The following is an 18732-nucleotide window of genomic DNA, read 5'->3' on the forward strand; positions in this document are numbered from 1 at the left end:
GAAAACTTGCTAGTAGATTCCTGTTTTACCCTGGGAAACAGATACAGCCCTCCACAGATGTTATTTTAGACATTTTTTTCGCTCCTTTAAGAATTTTAATTTAAAAAATATTTAATAATTTTTTACTTACTAAAAGCCTGGTCGTAATTTTATGAGAAAAAAGAGACCAGAATAAATTTACAAATTTACTTTTTTTAAAAAAGAGAAAGTTGGGAAGTTTTTTTTTCTTTTCTTTTTTAAATAGAAATGCTTACGTAGGTTGTCTTGGAACACTTAGGCTGAGAGCAACCAATATTTTTGAAAGTCAAAAGAGATAAACCCAGTATATGGCAGCCTTCCAGATGATTGTCCATACTGAATAAGGGTGCTAAAAAAGTAAGATAAACAGAGTTTTTGACGGTCTCTCAGAGATAAAGGTAGGAAAATTAGAGTTTCAGGGCCTATCAAGAACAGAGGACACCAGTACCACCCCTCCAAAATTACTTGTGATTCCAAACGGATCTATGTTAGAAATAAACATAAGCCTGACATGGACTAGTCCACACAGGCCTGAAACCAATCAAATCAATCACTGATTAGATTAAGGCAGTCTTTGCCCTAGCTGCCAAAACAAAAAAGCAATCTTCTTTGGAGGAAGATACTATTCATAGTGTCTCATTTTCTCTTCACATTTTTAATATATTCCAGAACTCAAGAAAACAAGGTATACAGGGAGTGAAGAATTGCCCCCCAAATCAAGAAAATGTAAAGGAAACAAACTGAACTAGAAGGTGATTTACATGATAAAGTTAACAGGTGTGGACTTTAAAATAACTATGAGCAACATGTTTACAGAATGAAAATGATATTTATCAGTAGAAATTTGGAAACTATAAAAATAATCAAACGGACATTCTAGAACTAAAAACATACAATAATGGTAATTACAAACTCGATTAATGGTTTTAATATAAGATTTACAGCTAACGAGAAAACTAGTTAACTGAGAGATAAGTCAGAAGAAAATATTTAAGAACAAAGAAACAAAAGGATTTTAGTATTAAAAAGTATATATGAGACTAACGATATATACAGTTGGAATATTAAAAGGAATGAAGAGAGACTAGTTCAGAAGAAATAACTAATGAGATAATGGTCAGAATTTTCACATGACAAAGAAAAACATCAGGCCACAATAACAGTGGACCCAAAGCAAAATAAAAAATAAACAAAAGCTAGGTACATAATAGTAAAACTTCTGGAAATTCAAAACAAAGAGAAGATATTTAAAAGAGCCACAGGAAAAGGACAGATTTCTTTTCAAAATAGAAAAATTAAGACCAACTTGGATTTCTGCTGACTTCTCTACAGAAGTAATGAGGCAATGGAATGATATCTTCAAATTGATGAAAGACTATAGATACCTTAAATTTTGCACTAAATGAAAATTTTCTTCAAATTTCAGGCAAAATAAAGCAATGTTCAAACACAAAAACTAAGGGACTATGTTATCATTCACCTGACAGTGAAGAAAACATTAAAGGTTTTTTTTTCAAGCAGAAGGAAAACTATCCCAGATGGAAGCTCACAATTTTAGAAAAGAAAGATGACTGAAAAGATTACATTTGTGGGTCAATAAAAATAAATGTTGACCATATATAATAGTAATATCTTATGTAGCTTAAACTATTTAAAGAATTAAAATTCATGACCATAGTAATAATGCATAAAATGAAAGGAAGTAAATGGAGTTGAAGAGTTCTGTAGTTTTTTGTTTTCCTGGGAAATTGAAAAGTGCTAAATTTAATAAGATTGTAATAGGTGAAAAATGTATCATTACCTGCAGTTACCATTAAAATGATAAAATAATGATTTTAGATAAGTAAAATCTAATGGAAGAATGAAATAACAAATTCTTCTACATTTTAATCATTGGTGCATATGGAATTAATTTTAGGGTAAGGAAGAGATGGGGAGGTAACTTTCTGTGCTTATTTTTAAAATGATTTGTGAGCTACCAAAAGTTTTTGAAGCCAGACAGACTCAAGGTGACCTCTGTATCTGCCACTTCTTATTTGTATAGTTGGGGCAGTTTACCAACATTCCTGAGTCTCAGTTTCTTCTTTGTGCATTATAAAAAGCATTAACTTGAGGAGTTGTTGCTAAGATTAGAAATAACATATATAAAGCACCTAGCATGGTACCTGGCACACTGTAGGTTCCCAATCAAGGCTGTAACTACTGTTGACTATTGACCCCTGGTAAAACAGGTAAATTTATCAGATTTACTGCACCAAGAAAAAATACTGCCTTGACAGAGTCATGGGAAATTAGGGCAGGGTATTTATAGGGTTTTAAAGTCTGAAAGGGGTAACTTTAAGGTAGGTCTTGCAGGGTTGGAACTGGTTAGGGCTGAGTCGAGTTTATGACATAACAGCTTTAGTTTGATGGTAATAGTGAGAAGAGAGGCTGGAAGTAAGTCTTGATGAGGAACCTGTTTTGACGAGTTAGCTGATTGATTGGCAAACAGACTTAACCTCCAGGTGTTGTATTTCCTGGACCAAGCCAGCAAGCTATTTATTCTTGGTCCTAGTATTATTTAGTATAGAGTTGGGGAATTATGTCCATTCAGTCCCAGTATTGTATACACAAAGACAGGGAATTACGATAGTTTTAGTTATCACTTCTCTTATTGTTAGCTAGGCGTTACTTTTAATATATGAATTAAACATAGCTGTAGAAGAAGTCCTTACAGAAAGTGATGTGTGCTTAATGAGAATAGTACTCTGTGATTACTCTGGCTTTTCTAGTGATAATTTGCCTTTCATGGCTTTTCATGGCTTCTTCTACTCAGTGAACTCAACTGGAGCTCACACCAATTGCTGACTCTCTGGGTACAAAAAGTAGTAATCTCGGCCAGGCGCGGTGGCTCACGCCTATGATCCCAGCACTTTGGGAGGCTGAGGCGGGTGGATCACCTGAGATCAGGAGGTTGAGAGCAGCCTGACCAATATGGCAAAACCCCGTCTCTACTAAAAAATACAAAAATTAGCCGGGCGTGTGGGAAGCTGAAGCAGGAGAATGGCTTGAACCCAGGAGATGGCGGTTGCAGTGAGCCGACATAGTGGCACTGCACTGCAGCCAGGGGGACAGAGTGGGACTCTGTCTCAAAAAAAAAAAAAAAAAAAAAGTAGTAATCTCTCAATTAGATGAAGTTGAACTTAACACATTCACATATTTGAACCATTCTTTGCTCCTCTCCTGATGCAATCACTGAAATTTGCCCAGGGATATTATTTTATCATTTGGCTATCATTCCTTAGAATAAATGTTTTGGTCTACTAAAACCCAGGAATTATTATTTTATTTTATGAGTTTCTTACCTTCCTCTGGGATTTAAAAACCATTTAGAGACCTAATCCTCCTGTAAATGTATTAATCATAAAGAATGTAAGGAGGGTTAAATCCTCATGGGCTTGTGAAAAGAGCTATTGATACATTCTGCAAGATTTTAAGTCTAAGCTCTGGAAAAATGTAAAAGTTTTTGTTTGTTCATTTTTTTGCATTGAATTTATTTGAAAGCAAGGTTCTAATGAGAGGGTTTGAGTAACCATCTACCGCCCTAATTCCTGAAAGAGTGAATCTTATCTGTGATATGCCCCAAAGAAGATGATATTAGAAATAATCTCTTAACATTTACCGATGACATGTTCTCAAGGTTGATGAGAGATCGATGTGATGTGAATATTTCATAGTTGGATCTACCTGGCACTGAAAGAAGTGACTTGGGGGTAGGTAAATTGCGTTTGCTAGCAAGAAAATGGGTGCATAAAATAAATAGAAAATCTTACTATTCTCCCTACTGTCAGTCTCCGGGAAGATGAATGGCGGTGGTTGAATTTGTTTCTGTTTTGCTAGTAGACTATAGCTAACTGTCAAGAACAGTACCCTCAGGGCGAATATGAATGATTAAACTGTTTAGATTTTAATAATGTTGTGTTTGGGCATATTCTGTCAATTTTAAAACTTGAAATAAACAAATTTAATGAACTGATTGAATTTGGTGTTGTGTGGGCCTAATTAGATCCAAAGAACACCTACGGGCATTTTTTTTTTTAAATAAAAGATAATTATAGTATCTAATATTTATTGAGCACTTAGGATGTGCCAGGAATTCTGATTTAGATAATTTTCTTATTTAATCCTTACAGCAGCCTTAGGAAACAGGTTCTGTTTGTAACCCATCTTTTTTTTTTTTTTTTTAGTGGAAAATACTAACTTATTTTTATTTATTTATTTTTGAAAGAATCACTGTTATAATAACTTTAATTTATCTTGCATTTTAGAGAAGTCTATGAATGATTTTTAAAAAGCACCTCCTTACCCCATATGACGTTTCTCTGACAGGTGTTAAAGTAGGCAATGAGTATGTCAACAGCTTGAACATCAGCGTCTTGCAAGGACTTCAGACCAACCAACCACTCGCCAAAAATCTTGGCAGCTTTTTTATCTTGTTTTTAATACAACGGTATATCCACTCTGATGGCAAACCTGTCCAGCCACATCTCCACAACATGCTTTGCAAAATCAGTGATTAGCAAATTAGTTAGCTATGGCACGGAGCTGTGCTCGCTTGCCCGTGGCAGCCTGGAAGCTGGTTTTGATACTGGCAACAGAACATCTAGAATGACAAGTTTCACACTGTAGGAAATAGAGTCGCGTGTCCTACTGTAGGATTCTGTCCAGTGATCGGCATGTGTGACAAGTGACATAGTCCTTGATATATCTTCTCAAGACATTTTCTGTTTCTGTTGGAATCTTCCTTTGATTACAAGTTGGTTATTACCATCTGTAGAACCACTTGTACCCAATTCAGCCAACAAAAATGCAAGGAGATGTTTGGGCTGACGATGGAATAGTTTACAGATATCTGTAAAGTTGACAAAAGAAGTTTTCTTGGTTCCTACATGGACAACCTGTGGAGGTTTCATGACAAATTTCCTTTTCTTCCCAGCAACCATATCTGGATTCTTTTCTCTCATCATGTTGAACACTCGGTTCAGCAGCTCCTCCTATGTGTAGTCTCTTTCTGAGCCTGCCCAAGTAGGGCCTGTCTGATTACTGAATGAGATACCATCATCTTTTTTGCTGTCTTCATCTTCTAGAGCTTCATCTTTCTCTAATATTTCATCCTTATCTGGGAACTTAACATTCTTCTTTTTCTTCTTGTTATTGCCAAGCATAATGTCAAGGTCATCCTCTGGTTCAGTTGGTTCTTGAACATCACTTTCAATCTTAAGATCCTTTACACCTTCTTCAGCTTCATCAATATCAAATACCTTTTTAGTTTTTTTCTTCTTTTTCTTTTGATTAAAGAAGTTCAAGTCATCTAGATCATCAGAAGCATCTTTTTTCCTAGTGTCCTCTTCATCAGCTTCCAAATCTTTGTCCTCAGTTGGCTCTGGCTCCACTTCTTTTGTTTCTGAAGGCTGGGTTTCCTCCGTTTGGGTATCCCCTTCCTCATCTAACATAAAAGGTTTCTTCTTCTTTTTCTTCTTGCTTATAGTAAGATAAAAAATCATAGGGCAGACACCTGATAGAGTAGAAATTGCAGGAGGTTGGGCGCGGTGGCTCACGCCTGTAATCCCAGTACTTTGGGAGGCCGAGGCGGGCGGATCACGAGGTCAGGACATCAAGACCATACTGGCTAACATGGTAAAACTCCGTCTCTTGTCCCCAGACATGGCTGTGGCTCGAGTGGGCTCAGCATGGATGGGAAGTCAGACGGGTCAGCCCCAGGCCCCGGCAGCAAAGCTGTTCCTGCCGATACCTCTCCCACCACCTCACTAGGCTCTTGCATCAGCTAAAGGGAACGACACCCCGCCCTCCCCTCCAAGCTTTGGAAATGCCTATTTTTATTTTTTTAAATTATACTTTATCTTCTAGGGCACATGTGCACAACGTGCAGGTTTGTTACATATGTATACATGTCCATGTTGGTGTGCTGCACCCATTAACTCGTCATTTACATTAGGTGTATCTCCTAATGCTATCCCTCCCCCGTCTCCCGACTCCACAATAGGCCCCAGTGTGTGATGTTCCCCTTCCTGTGTCCAATTGTTCTCATTGTTCAGTTCCCATCTATGAGTGAGAACATGTGGTGTTTGGTTTTCTGTCCTTGCAATAGTTTGCTGAGAATGGTGGTTTCCAGCTGCATCTATGTCCCTACAAAGGACATGAACTCATCCTTTTTTATGGCTGCATAGTATTCCATGGTGTTTATGTGCCACATTTTCTTAATCCAGTCTGTCATTGATGGACATTTGGGTTGGTTCCAAGTCTTTGCTATTGTGAGTAGTGCCACAATAAACATACGTGTGCATGTGTCTTTATAGCAGCATGATTTATAATCCTTTGGGTATATACCCAGTAATGGGATTGCTGGGTAAAATGGTATTTCTAGTTCTAGATCCTTGAGGAATCGCCACACTGTCTTCCACAATGGTTGAACTAGTGTACAGTCCCACCAACAGTGTAAAAGTGTTCCTATTTCTCCATATCCTCTCCAGCACCTGTTGTTTCCTGACTTTTTAATGATCACCATTCTAACTGGTGTGAGATGGTATCTCATTGTGGTTTCGATTTGCATTTCTCTGATGGCCAGTGAGGATGAGCATTTTTTCATGTGTCTGTTGGCTGCATAAATGTCTTCTTTTGAGAAGTGTCTGTTCATATCCTTTGCCTGCTTTTTTTTTTTTTTTTTTTTTTTTTTTTTTTGAGACGGAGTCTCGCTCTGCTGCCCAGGCTGGAGTGCAGTGGCCAGATCTCGGCTCACTGCAAGCTCTGCCTCCCGGGTTCACGCCATTCTCCTGCCTCAGCCTCCTGAGTAGCTGGGACTACAGGCACCCGCCACCTTGCCCGGCTAGTTTTTTGTATTTTTTAGTAGAGACGGGGTTTCACCATGTCAGCCAGGATGGTCTCGATCTCCTGACCTCGTGATCCGCCCGTCTCGGCCTCCCAAAGTGCTGGGATTACAGGCTTGAGCCACCGCGCCCGGCCCTTTGCCTGCTTTTTAATGGGGTTGTTTGTCTTTTTCTTGTAAATCTGTTTGAGTTCTTTGCAGATTCTGGATATTAGCCCTTTGTAAGATGAGTACATTGAAAAAATTTTCTCCCATTCTGTAGGTTGCCTGTTCACTCTGATGGTAGTTTCTTTTGCTGTGCAGAAACTCTTTAGTTTAATTAGATCCTAGGTTTTCTTCTAGGGTTTTTATGGTTTTAGGTTTAACATTTAAGTCTCTAATTCATCTTGAATTAATGTTTGTATAAGGTGTAAGGAAGGAATCCAGTTTCAGCTTTCTACTTATGGCTAGCCAGTTTTCCCAGCACCATTTATTAAATAGGGAATCATTTCCCCATTTCTTGTTTTTGTCAGGTTTGTCAAAGATCAGATGGTTGTAGATGTGTGGTAATATTTCTGAGGGCTCTGTTCTGTTCCATTGGTCTGTATCTTTGTTTTGGTACTAGTACCATGCTGTTTTGGTTACTGTAGCCTTGTAGTATAGTTTGAAGTCAGGTAGCGTGATGCCTCCAGCTTTGTTCTTTTGGCTTAGGATTGTCTTGGCAATGCGGGCTCTTTTTTGGTTCCATATGAACTTTAAAGCAGTTTTTTCCAATTCCGTGAAGAAAGTCATTGGTGGCTTAATGGGAATGGCATTGAATCTATAAATCACCTTGGGCAGTATGACCATTTTCACGATATTGATTCTTCCTATCCATGAGCATGGAATGTTCTTCCATTTGTTTGTGTCCTCTTTTATTTCATTGAGCAATGGTTTGTAGTTCTCCTTGAAGAGGTCCTTCACATCCCTTATAAGTTGGATTCCTAGGTATTTTATTCTCTTTGAAGCAATTGTGAATGGGAGTTCACTCATTATTTGGCTCTCTGCTTGTCTGTTATTGGTGTATAAGAATGCTTGTGATTTTCGCACATTGATTTTGTATCCTGAGACTTTGCTGAAGTTGCTTATCAGCTTAAGGAGATTTTGGGCTGAGACGATGGGGTTTTCTAAATATGCAGTCATGTCATCTGCAAACAGGGACAATTTGAATTCCTCTTTTCCTAATTGAATACCCTTTATTTCTTTCTCTTGCCTGATTGCCCTGGTCAGAACTTCCAATACTATGTTGAATAGGAGTGGTGAGAGAGGGCATCCCTGTCTTGTGCCCGATTTTAAGAGGAATGCTTCCAGTTTTTGCCCATTCAGTATGATATTGGCTATGGGTTTGTCATGAATAGCTCTTATTATTTTGAGATATGTTCCATCAGTACCGAATTTGTTGAGAGTTTTTAGCATGAAAGGCTGTTGAATTTTGTCAAAGGCCTTTTCTGCATCTATTGAGATAATCATGTGGTTTTTGTCTTTGGTTCTGTTTATATGCTGGATTACATTTATTGATTTGCATATATTGAAGCACGCTTGCATCCCAGGGATGAAGCCCACTTGATCATGGTGGATAAGCTTTTTGATGTGCTGCTGGATTCGGTTTGCCAGTATTTTACTGAGGATTTTTGCATCGATGTTCATCAGGGATATTGGTTTAAAATTCTCTTTTTTGGTTGTGTCTCTTCCAGGCTTTGATATCAGGATGATGTTGGCCTCATAAAATGAGATAGGGAGGAGTCCCTCTTTTTCTATTGATTGGAATAGTTTCAGAAAGAATGGTACCAACCAACGGCCATTTTCAAACTCTTAAATTAGTGCCTACTTGATCATTAATAAAAAAAGTGTGAGTTTCGGATTACAAAGGTTGGTATTTAAATTCTAGCTCCAATATTTACTACCTGTTTTACTTTAGGCATGCCACTTAGTCTTTCAGAATTTGAAGTGTTGTAACAAAAATGAGTAATTCACAAGGTTGTTGAGAGAATTAAATGAAAGACTATATGTAAGTGCTTAGCATGTGATATGGGATGAAGATTCTTTGCTTTCTTTTTAAAATAAGAGGGAATCATGGAGATGTACAATTATTTGGTGAGAGAAACAGCATCTCCTCTATCAGAATTTCAGCATACACAACTAAATCAAGGTGCAGTTGTCCATTTCTACTTGCTACTAAATCAAGGTGCAGTTGCCCATTTCAGAGAGACTGATGGTATGGTAGCAATTAGGTTAAAGAATAAAGAGTTAGGCCCCTCTTCAATTCTATTATATACTACAAAATCTCTACAAAGACACTATTATAGAGTCTCAGTTTGCTCATTGGTTAAGAATAAAGATTGTAGTGTGAGATTAAGTGGCACCACATAATGGAAAAGGACAAACATTACAGTAAGTAGGCAACACGTTTGTTGATTCTTCACTGCCATCACTTTCTCTCCTAGAAGAACTGGGATATTCTGAAATTTACATTTGTTTCTCTGAATAAGTTTTCAACACACTATTCAAGCACTTTTCTTTCTTTGCAGAAAGAACAAACCTTTCCAAAATGTTACCAAGGGACTATTGGCTTAAGATGGCACTCTGAACACATATATCTATCCTTGCTCCTTCAAATGCATTAAAATAACAGAAAAGTACTTAAAAAAATAATCTCCTGCAGTAGAAGCTGTTGGTGACCCTTCCAGATCAATTGAACCAAAGCTATGTCTTTCTACCAGCTGCTGTGAATGTGTTAAAGTCTCACCACTACCCCAGGCCATTCCTGTTCCTCTGTTCCCCAGGGTGTCAGGTTGAAGCCAGGCTCCAGCTGAGACCACAGCGTATTTAGCTATTTAGCGCCTTCTCCTGTCCTAATCTTGCCATCTTCACTTTCTTTCTCCAGAGACCACTTTCCTAATAAGTCACTTGCATTAAAATCTCCATCTTAGGCTTTTCTAGGAAGCATATTGATAAATAGAGCCAAAGTTATTCGTGTGGAAAAAGATTCTGGGGCTCAAAATGGGCAGGAGCAGAGTGAGAAGTAGGGGATAAAGTGGAGTTAAAAGAAAGTGCAAATTTGAAAACGCTGTGAGTTAGTGCCTCTCTCAACCTCAACACATATCCTCTATATGTAGCATACAGAGTTAGGTAGTCTACCATTTTGTACTAGTTAAAAATCATAGGACCCATTCCTGAACAAACTGAAATCCCTGTGCGGAAGTAAGGTTGCCAATGGCCATGATTTCCCCCTTGTTACTTAGCCTGAGAGCCAGCTCCCTGCCCATGTGTATGTGCTGAGTAGAAAAGACCCACATCTCCTGCCTGGATTAACCAACTGCTGAATCCCTTACTTTTAAGTATAAACATACAAAGATCAGCAGGAGTATGAAGGTCAAAGTAAACAAATATAAAAACTGATGCCAGAAGAGAAATAACTGGAACAGAAGAAACCTAACACAGAGCAAAACAATAAAATCAGCAATGAGTGTGCACAGATGTGAGAAGATACTGAATTTATTAAACAAGAACTAAATGGCCTACATTATATTTTTCAACTAAAAGTAATAAGAGAACAAAAAAGTTCAGAGAAATTCCAAGTGATTACAGAAATAAAACATTTAGTATGAGAATTAAAGATAAACTTTGGGTACTGTGCCATAACATAGAGAAAAAAGACAAAGAAATATGGAAGAAGACATACATGCTATAGATCTGCACTGTCAAATATGGGAGCCATTAGCCACATATGGCCATTGAACAATTAAAATGTTGTTAGTCTGCAGTAAAATGTGCTGTAATTATTAAATATACCCCAGATTTTGAAGGTAATACAAATTAAAAATGTAAAATATCTCAATATTTTTGTTGATTAAATATGGAAATAGTATTTTGAATATATTAATATATTTAAAAAGCTATATGAAATTGATTACAATTATTCTTACCCCTTTCTTTTTATATTTTTTGATGTGGCCACAAGAAAATTTAGTTACATATGGAGCTCGCATTTATAGCTTATATTTCTATTGGACATTGCTGCTATGGAGTGTCAGTCTAAGAGGTTCAACTTTTGATTAATAGAATTTCCTGGAAGAGGAATTGAAAAGGAGGGAATTATCCAAGCAATAATAGGTATAACATTCTTGGAGCTAAGGAAAATCATGACACTAAAATGAAAACTCTCACTGAGATAGGGAGGTGATATGGTTTGTCTGTGTCCCCACCCAAATCTCATCTTGAGTTCCCATGTGTTGTGGGAGGGACCCAGTGGAAAGTAATCGAATCATGGGGCAAGCCTTTCCCATGTTCTTATGATCGTGAGTAACTCTCCTAAGATCTGATGGTTTTATACAGAGGAATTCCCCTACACAAGCTCTCTCTTTGCCTGCTGCAATCCATGTAAGATGTGACTTGCTCTTCCTTGCCTTCTGTCATGGTTGTGAGGCTTCTCCAGCCACGTGGAACTGTAAGTCCACTTCAACCTCTTTCTTTTGTAAATTGCCCAGTCTTGGGTATGTCTTTATCAGCAGCATGAAAATGGACTAATACATGAGGTTAATAAAATTGTGTAGATCTTAAAAGTAAAACAAGAGGAAGCTGATACCTACAAAGCTATACTCAGAAAAAAGATCATACAAGTTTTAGATTTTTTTTCTTAGTAATTCCAGATGTCACAAGATAATGAAACTATGCATTAGAAGTTACAGGAAAAATAATTCTGAACCTCAAATTCCCTTTCCAGCTGTTCTGGCAATTAAGCGTGAGACATTTTTAAATGCAGCAAAGTCTCAGAGTTTACATCCCAGAACCATTTTTAAGGAAGTTACTTAAAGATGTACTTCAATAAACCTAGGCTAAAACACCCCAAACATAGAATGACATGGGAAGCAAGAAACTATGGAATTAAGCCAGAAATTCAATGAACAAAAATCCCAAGATACAGCTATACAACACTCCTCTAAATTAGAATAGGAAACATTATTTAGGTGATGGCTACACTAAAAGTTCAGACTTTACCACTATGCAGTATATCCATGTAACAAAACTGCACTTGTACCGCTTACACTTATACAAATTTAAAAAAGGAAGGAAAAAACCCACAAACTTGACTAGTTTGTCTTCTAAGATTGGAATGGATCCCAACTAAAAAATGCAATTGGCAAATATGAGGAAGATGTTCCTGCTATTATATGAAAGATGTGTTTTTTTTTTTTCCCAAAGAATGAAATTCAAAGACAGAGGCACCAGGAGTCACACAGAAAAGTAACAGAAGGTCACAGTCAGAGTATGAAGAAAATGAAGCTGTGGCATGGTTTTCTGTCTATTGATGGGTAGGAGAAACAGGAATACACTGAGACTGTTCTCCTTCTGGTTGTATAAGGATTATAATATCAGAGTGATGGAACAATAGCTTTAGCTTCTTAGCTCAACCATGATGTAGTAATGCAAACACTGTTTATTAGTTTTAATTCTAAGACTCAACCTCTGGGCAGTGCTCAAAAGTCTTAATTATGGTTATAACACAGTTTCTGTTACCATATTTGACAGTTAAAGCTGATATATAAGGCGATAGAAGTTGGTAGGTAAAAGCTGGGAAGTTTAAGGGAAGATGAGGTCACTGTCAAAAACAAAATCAGATCAAGTTGGTAAACTGTAGAAGTTTATTGTGCATACAAAAGAACAATTCGAGAACTGGGAGGCCTCAAACCAAGTGTAGAAAGCTTTGCTTGCAGCAGTTGCAGCACAGTTTATAAAGCAGAAAGGAGAAAGTATTTTAACCTTTTTCATGATTGTTTAACATTAACATTCTTTTTAGGGCAAGTAGAGCTGTTTAGGAGGATCTGTTTATAGCTGAATGGCTTAACTTTCCTGAATCCTGCTGACCAGAACTTAAAAGCTTACATTTTGAGTTTCATTTATGATTAGAGCAAGCATTTTGGGGAAATCAGGATGACTTAAGTTTTTATTGCATGGTTATATGTTATATGTAAACTGCGGCCTCCATTTTGTTTTACTTTAATAGTATAAATCGTAACAGCTCACATAGAAGGGAATCAAGAAATAGTGTCTACAGCAGATGTCGTAGGGTATAGATTAAAATATTTTATTTAACATTAGAAAGAGAGACAAACATATTTACAAAAATAAACCCACGGAATAGTTATAATAAAACTGTTAAAAAATGGAAAGCGCAGAGTTGGAGAATAGTGTGAATACATCAAAACCCTATCTTTTTTTTTTTTTTTTTTTTTTTGGCGGAGTCAGTAATGTCTAAAGCTGATACATCAGGAGTAAGAAGTAGAAAATGTATTCTTTAGCACTATGGTGGAAATTGCCCCAAAAAACTAGGAAAGCAAAGAAAGGCCTGGGAATGAGATTGCTCCTTTTTATTCTAAGCCATTCTGTTCAATTTCATTTTTAAAGTATGTGCACTTACTGCACCATGTGCTGCTTCTGAAATTAATTCTTATCAAACTATTATGAGGTCAGGGTTTTGACTAGATTGCCTAGCACTAACTTTGGGCCTGGTGGGTGGGGTGATGGTGCTGCATAGGGGGAAAAGGAGGCTCTTCCGAGGGCCTCTACATCATTCATTTCCTCAGCAGCAAAGCTAAGCTGCTCTCATGATAGCTTCCATCCTTTATCTCATAGTTCTCAGCCCAGAAATGAAGGACTTTGAGTTAATTGCATCAGTCTGCACTTCTTGTTCATTGTAAAAAAGAAAAGTTGATCTGAGAGCTGAAACCTCATAACCTCTAGATACCAGAAAAGCCAGAACTTCTGCTTAACTAGACACCTTGTGTGCCCTCCAGGAGAGATGTCTCCAGCACACCTTCCAACTGCTCCGAACTCTGTTTTACAATGAAAGAAGCTGAGCCCCAAAAAACAGAAAGAACAGCAGTCACTTGGGTAATCATATGTAGGGCTTCATGCAAAAAAAAAAAAAACAAATTGGGGATCTAGAACAAGGCCACCTGATTCCAGATTGATTTATATTCAAGCAGTTTGCATTTGATTCCAAATGTTTTTATGTTTCTTTTAGTGTTTTTAGAATAAACAGCTTATTTGGAAGAAAATGCTTTCTGGAAATCTATATGGGAAGCATGATATTGGGCTGTGGGATCCAAAGTGCATCTGTTCTGGCTACTTCTGGGCATCCTCACTGACGAGGTATCTTGAGAACCCAGCCTGAAATCCATACGTTTGAATATAATTCAAAGCTTCTTTCTACTGCCATAACACCGAGTTTCTATTTCTGATTTAAATTGCTCAGATGGGTCCCTGTTTCCTGTTCCTACAGCACAGATTTTAGATTCCCATTCGGTCTCACACCCTCTTCAGACAACAATGATTTACCGGCTGTGTCTACACCCTGTTGTTTTTCTTCCCTATTAACTGATTCTACCAAACAGTCCAACCCTCGTTTACCAGAAATCATTCCTAGGCTCCCAGTTCGTTTGTATGACTGCGGTTTATTGCTTTCCTTGTTAAATAGAAAATCGAGTTGGGTTTCCAAGTGTTGTTTTCTTCATTAGACATTGTTGGTAAAGCTACTTTTTCACATTTATTTCCTTCTTTATTCTTTTCTCCAACCGTCATACATTTTTCAGTGGCTGGACACCTAATGAGAAAGAGTCAGAAGATGTCTCGAAGTAATCTGACTTCCCAGGCTGTGACAAGCCTGGCTTGAATTTTCAATTAAAAAGGAGGTTGAAGAGAGAGAGAAGAAGAAAGCAAGCAAGTAATTAAGCAGCAACAGGGTCTTGGCAGAAGTCGTTAAATGAATTATTTAATGAAGCAGTTTGGTGCAAGGAGAACTGGCTCTCTCTCATGCTTGCTTCCTATAAAATCCCAAGTGGCTGCTTCCTGCCCTCTTTGTCATGCTCTGACTAAAAGGGCCAGGTGGATCTATGGGACTTGGGGAAAACGGGGAATTGTAATAAATGTTTTGCAATGATTTGTCAGCCAGATGAAGGCTCTGCCAATAAAAGAGTTGCTAGAAAAGGGCTTTGTTTTTTAGTCCCAGTGCTCCTAAAGAGGGTGCCTAAATAGGAATCTGTGTCTTTAAGACACAGACTAATACAGCACCAGGGTTTCATGTACCATGCATCCTGGGGCTAGGTAGGTTGAGTGACTGATGAGGAAATCTAGAATTTCAGATTTTCATGTTTAATCTCTTTCTAGCAACTAATCCAAAACACATTATTATACCTTCTGGCCATCTGCTGGCTGGAGCTAACATCTGAGCCACCAGTTTAATTTGCAATCTCTGGTTCAATCACGTAAATAGCGGGAGAAGAAAGACAGAAAGGGATAGGAGTAAGATGAGGCACACGTTGCTGAACCTGAGCTTCCACACCATCAGGCATCAATGATTTAGTGTCTCAACCTTCCCATCAGGAGCACCTTATGTGTGGCTACTCTTGCTCTTGAGTCAAGTATTTATTTCACAGAAAAGGTTTCTTCTGCGCACATCTGGGCTTATTCATACTGATTAGAGGCCCCTGGGATGGAAGTAAGTGGAGTGCTGATGTGTGTCTCCATTGGCAGGACTTCTCACTGATTATCCTGATTTGTGAATACTGCTTTGTGGGATGTGCATATATCAGTCTGTGTGCACATGTACCACAAAATCCTTCAGAGGAAACAAAACTTTGTTTAAATAATGCGGGAAATAATGGAAGGGACTAGAGGACAGTATGTGAGTGGCTAAGAGTGGCCTTAACTTTTCAAAAGGCAGCCTTGGTGTCTTTTGACAAAGGGATGTTCTGAGCACATAGTGGATGCCTGAAAAATGTTTATTGTCCTTGAGGGGCTACTACTAAGGTCAGCACTAGCATTGTGGTCAATGTTAAATATTTCCATATGGAACTGGAAGCAGGGGATCATATCTAGAAAAAGGGAGACACATTAAAAAGGAGGTGTTTGAGGAAGAAGACCAGTGTCTACATAGGAGTGGAATCAGGTAGCCATGTCCTCGGGAAAAGGAATGTTGAGAGAGAGTAGAGGTGAACTCTTATGGACTGTTCACCTCCAAGTAGTAAGATATCATGAAGATAGTTGTCAGTTCTTTCCAGATTCCACCTGCTAGTAAAGAGAAAGCTACTGGTAACCTTGCAGTCTTATCTCTAGTTGGTTTCAATACTGGACAGACATATGCCTGTGTCCAGAGGACATTATAGCTATATATGGTAGGGCTGCAGCAGGCAGAGTCTGACATGCATAAAATGAGCAATATGCCCACACTAATAAGAGTGGATATCATTTCTCCAGTGTTCCCTACAAGGTAACAAGGAATTTATTGGTATTATTTCACTTAATTTAATAGTTGCAATATATTTAAGGAAGGTATTATTTTCCTCACTTTGAAGATGAAATCTTCAATCTGAGCTGAATCTCATAAAAACTAATTTAGTAGTCCAAAGTCTCACAACCTGTCAGTGGCAAAGCTAGGCTTTAAACTCTATTTTATTTGGCAAAAGGCAATGGATAATGAATTTTTGTTGTTTTTGATATGCTATCCTCATGAAAGGGCTATAAGGGTGTGGCTAAGCTAGACAAAGCTAGGGATTTGCTATTGTTGTTGTTATTGAAAAGAGAGAGCAGAGAGAGAAAGAAACAGATCGACTGGGCTTTGTAATTCCAGGAGAGCTCCTCCAAGGCGGTGCACTGCCTGACCAGTACAGACAAGTGACAGGTGAGAAGAGAGGTTATTCAAAGAAAGGTTGACTTGATCTTATTTACATTAATCATTAAGGATGAAGTTGGTAGCTGAGAGAACAAGGAAGAATTACGAGGAATAAAGATGTAAAGGGACTGAAACAAGCGTGTCAGAGGGTCCCTTAGTTTTTCCTTTGGTTTTTAACTGTGCCCCCTTTCCTTTTTTTAAAAAAAGTCTGGTTCTCCTGCTCCAGAAAATTGACTAGCTTGTAAACCACAAGGCTTGCAAGAACAGTTTTGAAAAAACACTATTCTCGTGTTTTCTGAGAGCTTGAGCAACCAGCACAAAAACAGGAAATAGTTCTCTTAAACTCAGGTAAGTTTTGGTCAAAGTAAAAAACTGCTGCTTATGTCCATATGGCAAGGGACAGCTACTCAACTGTCCCCTCCCTATCTATAAACCACTAACCCAATTCCAATCAGGGTGTGTCCTGTTAGCAGGTGCAGCAGGTGCAGTCTGATGGGTATCAGCTGAATTGAGCCTTAACCTCTATAGTCTGTTAAATAGCTTTCTTTTAACAAACATTGTCAATATTCCTGCTTTTCTCTGAATTTCCAAGTTGTAGGTCACCTGTCTCATCTGACCTTTCTTGCTCAGAAGACACATTCCTAATCCTCACTTCCCAGGTTCTACTTATTCCCTTGAGTCTTGGCCTTTTTGCTTCTTCCAAACACTGTTCCCTCAGTTAGCTTCCTTTTACTTGCTTCATCACTCCCACCCTACTCTCCAGCCTTCCCTCAGTCCTGCCACCTTCTCCATCACATTTTCCATAACCTTTCAACAATATTGACCCCTAACCCCTGGTTATCATTTCTCACTGTTCAATCTTGCAAACTGCTCCAACTTAGTTTCAGCCCTTGCCACACTGAGAAAACAGCTCCTTCAAAGCTTGCCAATGGCCTTCTACGATCCCTGCCAGAGGCCTCATAATCCCCAGAAAGTGTGGCTGATGCTAGTTACTGATCCGGTTCCCCTCCCATTCTACCTTTCGGACTCCCTGTTGATGAGTCCTTGCCTTCTTGCCTCTCCAGTTGGCATTCTGTCCTCAGCATTTTTCTTTCTCCTGTGGTCTTTCCCTTAGAAATGTTAGATCCTGAATACTGAAACTTCTGCAGTTGACCATGGGTATTTTCATCCTGATCTCTTCTCTTAATGCCGTATGTCAAATCAGTGTGACTTTGACCATGTCTAAAATGGAGGCTGACTTGTCTTCCTTTCAGATTAGTTTTTAAAACAATTTGATAGCCTTCCTGGTGCACCACATAGGGACTTCAGGATCACTTTTAACCCTTGTTTTTCTTAAGACCTGATCTTCATTAAAATTCTAACCCTTGTCTCTAGCTCAACTAAGCAACAGCAGTAGATGTTTTCTATGGCTCAATTGCTAAATAAAAATGGCAGTTTAGGTATTCCTGAAGCTTTGTATTTATTAACTGTTGCCGTATTCTCTCTGCCAGCTGCCGAATGGAGCCCCCTTTGATTACTTCCATGCTGTTAAAATAGTTCTCTAACTGGGTTCTGGTTTCTCGGGGTAACATTTCCAACAGATTTTGCACACCACTGAACTATATGCCTCCATCATACTCTACTACCTAGATAACTCACTGTTAAAAAGCTAAAGGATACGTTTAGATTCCTTCCAGAAATTCTATTCATTCTAAACTTAAACTCTTACGTACATGCCCAGTTTTCTTTGTGATTGTTCCATTGCTTTCCAAACACACTTTAAGCGACTTTTCTTTTTTAAAATATATTTTGTCACTCGATCTCCACCTCTCAAAATCCTAGTTATCCTGTAAGACCCCTTCAAAATTCCAGCTTCTTCATTAGGCCCTCACTTTTACCCTGGAATAGAGCTATTCTTCCTAACCTTTGAATTTTTAAGATTTTTAAAAGCAGTGTTTTTAAAAATATTAGTGAAATATCAGTGTTTTCCCCCCAACCCATAGCAAACTGATATATCTGTAAGTTACAATAAAGTACTAGAAAATAAAAGGCATATAAAATATTAATCCCTAATTTTTACTATTATATTCATCATTTAAGACCACTGATTATATGGAATGTTGCAGCAATGCCAAATGCTATCAAAGTTTCTATATATTACTTC

The 18732-nt window shown here is 38.1% G+C and overlaps 1 protein-coding gene across 1 annotated transcript; it reads right to left on the minus strand.

Moving 5' to 3' along the window:
- Positions 1 to 4287: 4287 nt before the first annotated feature.
- LOC126948102 (eukaryotic translation initiation factor 2 subunit 2-like) lies at positions 4288 to 5576 on the minus strand. Its single transcript, XM_050779524.1, has one exon. It carries the CDS (start codon positions 5559 to 5561, stop codon positions 5052 to 5054), a length of 510 nt encoding a protein of 169 aa, XP_050635481.1. The 5' UTR covers positions 5562 to 5576; the 3' UTR covers positions 4288 to 5051.
- Positions 5577 to 18732: the final 13156 nt, after the last annotated feature.

The sequence above is a fragment of the Macaca thibetana genome, chromosome 2 (assembly GCF_024542745.1).
Source record: "Macaca thibetana thibetana isolate TM-01 chromosome 2, ASM2454274v1, whole genome shotgun sequence".
NCBI classification, from domain to species: domain Eukaryota; kingdom Metazoa; phylum Chordata; class Mammalia; order Primates; family Cercopithecidae; genus Macaca; species Macaca thibetana.